General features: G+C 37.0%; 2 protein-coding genes across 2 annotated transcripts; both read right to left on the minus strand.

The window, feature by feature from the left end:
• Positions 1–1,074: 1,074 nt before the first annotated feature.
• On the minus strand, positions 1,075–2,919 carry LOC117117239 (ileal sodium/bile acid cotransporter-like). Its single transcript, XM_033261488.1, has one exon. The coding sequence runs from the start codon at positions 2,822–2,824 to the stop codon at positions 1,427–1,429; it is 1,398 nt and encodes a 465-aa protein (XP_033117379.1). The 5' UTR covers positions 2,825–2,919; the 3' UTR covers positions 1,075–1,426.
• Positions 2,920–7,515: 4,596 nt separating this feature from the next.
• Positions 7,516–9,562, minus strand: LOC117117189 (ileal sodium/bile acid cotransporter-like). Its single transcript, XM_033261414.1, has one exon. The coding sequence runs from the start codon at positions 8,975–8,977 to the stop codon at positions 7,517–7,519; it is 1,461 nt and encodes a 486-aa protein (XP_033117305.1). The 5' UTR covers positions 8,978–9,562; the 3' UTR covers position 7,516.
• Positions 9,563–10,085: the final 523 nt, after the last annotated feature.

Consider the following 10,085-nt stretch of genomic DNA (forward strand, 5'->3'; position numbering starts at 1 on the left):
GTCAATCTGTAATAAGAATGAGAAAGTTTATCTGATTATTTTCAAGAGGGGTGGGGGAGGGGGAACCTTGAATTTTGAAGAACAAAGTCATTTGACATCTAGCTCAAAAGTCGAGAAAGGTCATTTCCCGCCATCTAGAAATCAAAATTTTCCAGGGGGAGGACCCCCGGAACCCCTTTCGTTTTGGGGGAAAATGTTTACCCCCCCCCCCCCCGTTTAATTTTAGATTCGTCGGGCCTGCACCCCCTACTGCAAAATCCTGCATCCGCCCCAGGTAACATTTTTGTGCGATATTAAGTACAGTCTTTAAATACAATAGTTAAGGTATTATGGTCGTTTGGGAAAACGTATTGTCTTCATTGAAATTTGAACTCATAAAAATCCCGATCAACTTTTTACTCTACCAATGGATCTTACCGGAGTGTCAATTAAATTTAATAACTGACCAATCAAAGCATCGCTAAGATTACGCGCTTGTCACAGAAGCACACGTATGTCCCACAAACGCACGTGGTTACGTACGTACATTTACACTATTGCTTTGTGAGAACTTAGTAACAATATCCAAGGTGCGGCGGAAAGCAGAAAAGGTCCTTTGTGCCAGAAAGCCAAGATAGTGCAATATCTCAGTATAATGGTCAAAAATACAGCCTACGTTTCGATAATAATACAGTACAATAGTTTTAATTACCATGAAGCAACGTTAATGAAAAATGATACCAACAAGGGCAATATTAATTGATGTTCTTATCACTAATATATTAACATTAAAATTAATAATAATAATAATAATAATATTTATGATAATTAATTATATTAATATTAGGACAAATACTAATTAAAATAATAATGATAATAACAAGAACAGTACAATTCCTGCTGTTATCGCCAATATGATAAAATTATTAATAATAATTAATAATTGAATATTTATTATAATTAATACTATTAATAATAGGACTAATAATATTAAGAATAATATGATAATGATGTTGATCATAATAATGGTAATTATAATCATGATAATGATGAAACCAATAATAATAATTAAAATGATAATGGTAATGGTAATGATAATAGTAATAATAATAATAATATCAATAATAATAATAATAATAATAATAATAATAATAATAATAATAAGTTACAATTTTTAAAATGTATAGAAAAATATAAAGAATCAGTAAAAATGTTGGCATAACTCAATAAGTACAGAGGTTTGCCAATTACTCCTGTACTCCTCTGTGAGCGTTAGACGACGCGACGCCGTCTGCTAATTGTCGGTGGTAGTCTGAATAGATCGTCTTTAAAAACGATCCTGTTGCGCGCGCGTCATGGCGTTGCGTTTTCCGCATAGTCTCGTTGGCGACGACCATTTGACGCAGTGAGTGCCTGGCGTAAGAGATTCCAAATGTTATAACACGATCTACATATTAGCTTCTGGCGTAAAGCCTGGATTAGATTGGGCACCAGCCTCAATATCAGTTTTAGGCTCTCCGGTTTTATTCCCATTGGTTAGCTCTACGTCTTTTTTATCCTTGACAAGATCGGCTTCGTCCTCTTCTTTGTGACAGAGACGCTTGACGAGAATATATACAGCGGTGATAATAGTGCCTTCGATAAGAGTAAGAAGAGCTATAAGGAGCGGAATCCTAGCGATCAGATCCGACTCTGGTTCAGGGTAGGCCAGATCCACCATGGTCTTAGCGAGCAGACTGTTCTGTACACCGACCTCCAGGGCGACTGTTACAGCCGATTGCCTGTCTAAACGGCCGATCAGTGCAAATGTTAGACCTAGAATGGATCCGATGAGAGGGAAGAGAGCAGACGACATCCATATCTCCCACGGTGAAAGAAACACATAAAACTCAGCTGGTATGCCCAGACCCAAAGCGATGACTATCAGAAATGTGGCAAATGGTTTAAGTAGCTTTTCGCATATCTCGGTCGCCTTCGGAAACTTGTAGAGAATAATAATTCCGATACCGACAGGGATAACCAAGATCAGAAGCTGTTGCGCTAGCTCGAAAAATGGAGTCTTCAAATCGTCGTTATCGTCTGTGAATGTCCGTGTGTAGATGAACAAGTTCAGAGGCATCATCCCAAGGGCGAGTATAGTCGACGAGAATGTCATTGTGAGGCTGAGCACAAAGTCACAATCCAACAGGAGACTAAATATATTACTAAGCCAACCACCTGGACACGTGCCATCAAGGATCAACCCAACAGACGATTCATTCGACAGTTTAAACGCGTTTGCTAATCCATAAGCTAAAAGTGGCATTAGGAAGAACTGGCAAATTAACCCAATTGTTATTCCAGTCGGTGGCTTAAATTTCGTCTTAATTATAGAGAAATCCATTTTAGTTCCCATTGTAACATACGATATCAACAGCCACAGAAGCAGTGCGTAAGTGAAAATATCACTTAACACTGAGTACGGTCGGAGAACCTTGATGGTAAAGTCCGGTATTGTATAGTCTTCTACCCCCTGAGTAATCTCGATCCGGAGTTTTTCAACACTGACGAACACCCCTTGAATTTCTATCTGTACGGTGACCGGTGAATCGGCAGCATAAACGTACTCTTTGCCGTTTAGAACATTGAATGCTGACTCGTCAGATGACGTAAATGAAAGTGTGATGTCCTCTGAGACGGTGATCGTAAGATTCAGTATCCTGACCTCATCTTCCTCCAGTAGAAAGTAACTATTGTCGTCACCAGTATCAAACGTGTAGTTAAATTCCGCGTGTACGTGTGCGAACGCGAGAAGTACGAGCATGTAGAATAACATTGAAATAAAACACGTAGGCATGTTAGCCATGTTCTGCTACCTGATCTGTAACTTGCTATACCAATTCTGGATCAAGATTGAACAAAAATAGTAGTTAGTTTCAAGAAAATAATTAATTTATACCAACTTAGATATCTTATACACATCTAGATGTGTATAAGAGACAGTATATATACTAATTTAGTATTTTTGTTATTAGGCTTAATTATTATTTATCATACATACCCATACTTCGGAAACAATATACACAATGTGATACATCAACAAACCAACAAAAATAGTACAATCTGGTACACACCAGAATAGTACAATCTGGTACACACTATTCGGCCAACGGTTGGCTGACTAACAAGCGGCGAATTCATTGCAGCTCTCTGTCAGCGCTTGACGACACGACGTCGTCTGTTGATTGTCGGTTGAAGTTTGAGCGAATCGTCATTGAAAACGATCCGCCACGAGCGCCTCGTCATGTCACGGTCTACGTCGAGCGCGCTGACGACTGTCCGCCGCCAAGTATGTGCCCAGCTTATCGAAACGTTGGAAGACGATCGACCAGAAGGACGAATTTTCCCGCGCTTTGTGTAAGCGCTTGCCAGACACAATGACAGACTGCTCACAATCGGTTATTGCAGTCTGAACCGGTATCGGTGAAAGCGATTTGTCGCGCGCAACGCGTCGTCGCATCGGTCTCATCTGTTGCCAGCGCCAACGCAAGTGTGCACCAGCCTTTAAATATTGCAAAGTCACCATAAAACTCTGTCCACTGTCAATTTTTAGGTAACAAATCTGTGTGATATGCCCATATATGGGAATGATATTCCATCATAAATGAACAAATCACATGCAATTGTCACAAACACTTCATAGCGTGGACAGAACTTTATATCAGCTGAGTAATCGTAGAAGAAAGATAAATGAGCGATCACCTACCATGGTACTTGTTACATCGCCACCACATTCCAGAGAAGAACCAGTGAGCAAAGGTGCAAATAAAAGAAATTTCGTGCAGAAACAAGCCAATTCGTAGTTGAACTGCGCATGCCCGATATAAACCTGTATGTTTCTTTATGTCGAATCACCTTGATACGGGCATGCGCAGTTCAAACTACGAGTTGGCTTATTCAACATTAGTTGCAACATTTACAAAACAGGAAAAGTAATATTGGGTTTCAAGTTAGAAGCCACTCCATTAGGGTAGTATGAAGATTTTTAATGAAGATGTTGAACTGATGTTGTATGAAAATGTTGAACTGATGTTTTTTGAAAACGTAGCCTACTGTGTGGAAAATAAGGCCTATACAAACTAGTGTCAAATCGAGTTAGATATTGGGGGTGAGGTGGTGGGAATACATCTAAAAATCGTTTATTTCTTATTATTCTACCATTCCATACTACCCTACCACCCTGAAGAGTTTTTAGCTCCGATAAGGAGCTCTAGAAACACTCGGCTGATTATCTTTTTTTATTTCTACTGCCTCTATTATACTGCCCTCATGAGGCTGAATGATTAATTGATGGCTTTAATATATTTTTAGATCTACTGCCTCTATTATACTGCTCTAATGAGGAGCTCTAGAAACACTTGGCTGATTGATTAGTAGTTGATTGATTAATATATCTTTATTGAGATCTACTCCCTATTATACTGCCCTCATCGGAGATTTCGAGATTACGAGAACTTGTTTATGAATGAAAATGGCTTTTTAATTTTGTGCGGTCCGGTTCCTTCGATAACTTATAATTGGTAAACACCTTTTCTCCACCTATAAACAGATACTATTAAAATGTAGACATATATATGTCTTGTTCTATATAATCAGAGGTTTCATTGGTGAGATCTTCAAAGACCCAGACATCGCAGGAGGTCCTTTCAAATAACAGATTCGTCACGTTTCTCTTTTCATTCCTTGTTCAGATCCAAGCCTGGGGTGTCGGACTTTCTTCGTATTCAAATTCAATGTCAGAGCACCGCCTCGTTGATATGATTGACTCTGGCACTTATAGCATCGATAGACAACAGTGCAAAGTAGTGATAGCCTACATAACAAGTTCATACATAGTTTCAATTATTTTCAAGAGAGTAGAAAACATCCCCTCTGCGTGACTCCCTCCCCAGAAAATACACAATAGAATAAGAACTGCTATCAATTTGAGTACTGTAGTCAAAATTTCTCGTTCATTGAGAGTAAGGGTAAAAGGTAGGTATGTCGAAACTGTACAGGTCCGAGTGCCCATCCCTCTTTTGTAAACGTTGCGTGGGGGAGGGGGGACAGACAGTGCAATGATTTGAGGGGATCGCCACTCCTCCACACAACGAGTCTATTTAACTTCCCAGCACTGCATATGCCGATACCCATTTATACTCCTATATAGAGACAAACACAGATAGAATGTCTTGCCCAAGGACACAAGCGACTTGCACAGCGAGAGTTCTCGGAGCCCCGACAACATACCTCCATGCGACAACCAGGTTGAAAGTCCAAACCTCAGCCGCTGCGCATGCTTCAAAAGCTTCCATTTTCATAAACAGTTCCATGTACAAAATGCAACCAATCCGTGTTGCGATGAAACAAATTCAACCTAATATCTCAGTTACAATGTGAATATATTTTATTCATAAAAAAAAAACACCAACCCACACAAATTCTAATCTGGAAAATATACGTTCTACAAAATATTAACATCTTTGTATAAATCAAATTTCAATCATACAGACACATCAATTCTTTGGGATTGCAAATACATTACTGACCTGAATAAATTCCTTAAAAACAGCTTATAAATCTATAATATAATATATAAGTACAATATTAAATATATACAAAAATATGTATTTAGACCTAATAATGATCAGTGGCTGTGCCAGGGGGCATGAGGGTGCATTTGCCTCGAATGGCAATAAAAATTATACAATTTTGGTCAATTACATATGACCCGGACGGTATAAAAACTGGATAATAAGTAAAGTATATGATGGATTTTTACTATAAACAGTTTGCCTTGTTAAACCTGGTCCCCATAAAATCGATACACGGAGGCCTAAATTAGCCTAATTTTTTGTACTTCATATGTTTCTTCGTGTTCATACGATTATTCTCTATATAGTACACGCCTATAATGTTTAAAACCGATCATTTTTTCTCTCTAAATATGTATAAAGCCCGAGCTTTCGCGCCATTTCTGCCGAGCACATATACGGGATCCTCCAAACCTTCCTCATCAGGATATGGTACTTTGGTGACGCTTCATATCAAATTGTCTTTTCCCCCTTTTCAAATATTTTCTTTTCCCTTTCATGCCTCTGATCAACCTTGACGCTGCCACTGATAATCATGCTTCTAAAACTAAATATATCATAACATAAGTATTTATATAAAATACATTCATATATTTCAAGGCTCAGTTTATATACAAATTAACCAACGTTTGTTTTAATTACATAACTTCCTAATATTTAGCAAAGTCTCATTGGAACTTATCTTTAGTAACTTGAATAATACTATTAGCCTTTCACAAAATTTTTCCATAAATGCAATTACATGGACATTGTAACAACTCTTTTTTTATAATTACATTAAAAGGTGGAAAATATATTACGCACTTTGATTGTGTTTGGACGATATTAATTAAAATAATTAATTTAATTAATTAATTAATTTGGAGGGTCCCTAATGATCAGCTTCGGCTGGATGGACCACCCTCATTAAAGATTGTTGAAATAAAATAAATAAATGAATAAACAAAAATAAAATCGCTTTCATATAATATCCTTTTGGTCAAACAACGTAATTGTGTTGAGTATGGCCATAACAAACACCAAGTCATTACCGTAAATGCTCGAATAAGCGCCGCACCAAACCTGATTTTCTTCGCTAAGCCGCGGCGCTTAATCGAGAGTATATTATTTCCCTGTGTGTAATGAAACACTTTGAGAAACAGGGTTTTTAAATACAATGTATAGTGTCAAAATTAATAAATAACACAATGAAGACACAAGCGTTTCTTTATAAAGGCCTGCTGAACTACGGGAATATGTGAGATGCGGGAACGGGCATGGAAAGCGCCACGTCCATAATTTTTGTTTATAAGCAAAGCTCTGGAGAAAGCGCTCCGAACTGAAGGCTCCAGGTATTGTATCGAGATTTTGCGGTATGTGCAAGCTTTGCCTCTCTTACACATGGGGACGACAGACCACAAACAAGTACTAGCATAAAGACTACGTACAACTATTAGGTCCTGGTAGAGGCCACGCCTTAGCTCAATAATTAAAAGTTAATTAAAAGTCTCTGCAACACCGTATAAAATATAGATTATACACAATGACAATAATAATTGTCTCAAATATATTTCATTTGGACGGAAGAGCACCTCATTTTGCGTACATTAGTAATGGTAATTAGTAAAAAATAGAAATAGAAAAGTGGTTTAAAATTTCAAAAATTAGCAGCATAATATAAAAGTAAAAAGACTCGCAAAAACTATCCTTTGTAAACAGATAATATACATATTAATTATATGTATATATATATATATATATATATGTGTGTATATATATATACATTTATATATATATACTTTTATGTATATATATATTCACAGCAAAATCAATTCAAAGTACATATATGTATATATGTGCGTTTGTGTGTCATATGTGTATAAACTGTCTCTTATACACATCTAGATGTGTATAAGAGACAGGTGCATGAGGGTGCATTAAAATAATTATTCAGCTAAGTAAGCCGGATTGTCCAGTGCATTAACGGTGGTAGATCCATTAGTGAAATTCTCGTCACCGACTTGAACCGCGACAGAAATGCTCGGCACACTAGTAGTCTTGTTTCCATTGATCTCTTTCATATCAGTATCTTTGGAACGGTCCTTACCGATGATTTCCTTCTCATCTTCCACCGGTATTGACTTCCAACAGAATTTCTGAATGAGTACTTTAAAACTGGTCACAAGGCTCCCTTCCATCAATGTCAGCAAGGCGATCAGAAGGGGCACGCGGCCGATTAGGTCTGACTCCGGTTTTTTGTATGATATACCCACCATAGCGATCGCCAACAGGCTGTTTTGAACACCTGTTTCTAAAGATATCGTAACAGAGGACTTTAGTTCCATCTTGGCGATCTTCGAGATTGCAAAACCGAGGAAGCAGCCCACGAAAGGTAGACACCCTGCCGCCACCCATATTTCCCAGGAAGAATAAAATATGTAAAACTGGGCTGGGATTCCCAGACCTAAACTTATGATGATCAGAATCACGGCACACGGTTTCAAACACTTTAAGCAGAGTTCAGCAACTTTTGGTAATTTGTATAAAATGAACATACCGATCACTACAGGAATGACCAGTGAAATCAGCTGGATCATTATATCAACAAACGGAGTTTTTAGATCTTCGTTGTCGCCAACAAAATGCGTTGCATATAAGTACAAATTCAGTGGCATAAACCCGAGAGCAAGAATGGTAGAGCAAAATGTCATTGTAAGGCTTAGAACGAAATCAACATCAAGTAGTAGACTGAAGACGTTACTAAGCCATCCACCGGGGCATGATCCGACGGTAACAAGTCCGATTGCTGCCGAGTCGTCGAGTTTAAGAAGCTTAGCGAGGCCAAACGACAGAGCTGGCATAATTATGAACTGACAAAAAGCACCAATTAACACCCCGTACGGCTTGCGTAGTTTCTCTTTTATGATTCTCCAGTCCATTTTGCAGCCCATGGTGATGTAGGAGATGACAAGCCAAGCAGTCAGAGTCCACTGGTAAATAGTAGCGATCAGAACATTCTTGCGTTTCACCTTTATTGGTTGCAAAGTTTTGACAATAACTTCACTGTCACTCTCCAGACTTATCTCAATGTTCTCAATACCAACAAAAACTCCTAGTATACCGATCCGAACCGTATCAAATTCGATAGAGACAGGAAAACGACTCGTTTTATTCTGGATTTGGAAGATATTCTCATCTGTAGAAATCGCGACTAGAGTTAAATCTTCAGTTATATCTTCAATACGTACTTCCAAAATCTCAACCTCATCCTCTGTGACGTAGAAACTCTGATCGCTTTCGTCATCAGCATTAACGGATTTAGTAATCGTAATATTTAGAGCAAGAGTCTTGCTGATTATAAAACAAACCAGCAGGTATTTGAGAAATAATATTGTCGATTGCATCATTAAAAGTTCAATGTTTATCTCAGACTAGACAACAAATTATCACGAGATAAATAAAAGTGTTTTAATAGAAGTTATCAGAGTGCGCCACCAAACATAAACCGTGTAAATCTGTAGGCCTACACCAATCAATAAAGAAAAAGAAAGATTTAGCAAAAGCAAAAAAGCACAAATTTGTTACACAACATGCAATAGTTAGTTACAACATGCAGTAGCTAATTAAAACAAGCTATGAGTATTTACAACAGTCAATAGTAATTTGGGAGACATTTTCAATAAAAATGAATTTTAATTGTGTAAAAAAATCAAATCAAATCAAATCCATTTTATTGCAACATGACAAGATAAAATATCATCTTCACCAAATTGAAGTTTTGAAAAAAAAGCCAATATGAAAAGTAACCTTTGTGTATACCTTTGAAATTATAACAATTTATTCATTAAAATCATTTTATTCAAAGTTACAATGTAACCACAACGTATGAGTTAAAATACCTGAAATTAGTATTTAGAAACATTGAACCTGACAATATAACTAAATTTTGGTCAGGAAATGTAAACAAAAATTGAGTTTGAAACATAGACAATTATTATGCTTCTAAATACTGAAGACTTAACTTTGTTCTTTGGGGCTGAAGATGATATTTCAGTTAGTGTATATGTATTGATTTTATTAGCCTTCGACAAATTTTGGAAGAGATTTGTTTAACTGCCATGTTACATTCCTTTTATAATACCGCATATAATATTAAGAATTTTAGGGGAAAAAACCCATAATTTTTTTTTTCTCAAATCTCTCATTTCAAGTTAATGAACATAAATTTAAAATACCAATAAAAAAAATTGTTAGCCATTTAAAGCTTTTTCACCATTTCAATTAAGCTTAAGTCCATACTATCAAATTTTCTTTGACAAAAACTGTTGTATGCCCATATAAAGTCGTGACGTGCCTATATATATATATTCGTTATGTGATGTCATCATGACCATATTTAGGCATGTCACATGTCTTGTGAATCGAATTTGATAGTCTGGGCAGGGCTTTATGGTAGTGTGCTATAGCACAAAGATTCATGCAAAAGAGTATTCATCAACAGCGTGAGTTCAATCC

This window comes from Anneissia japonica, unplaced genomic scaffold, assembly GCF_011630105.1.
Source record: "Anneissia japonica isolate Jap-2015-1 unplaced genomic scaffold, ASM1163010v1 scaffold287835_len3118868_cov185, whole genome shotgun sequence".
NCBI classification, from domain to species: domain Eukaryota; kingdom Metazoa; phylum Echinodermata; class Crinoidea; order Comatulida; family Comatulidae; genus Anneissia; species Anneissia japonica.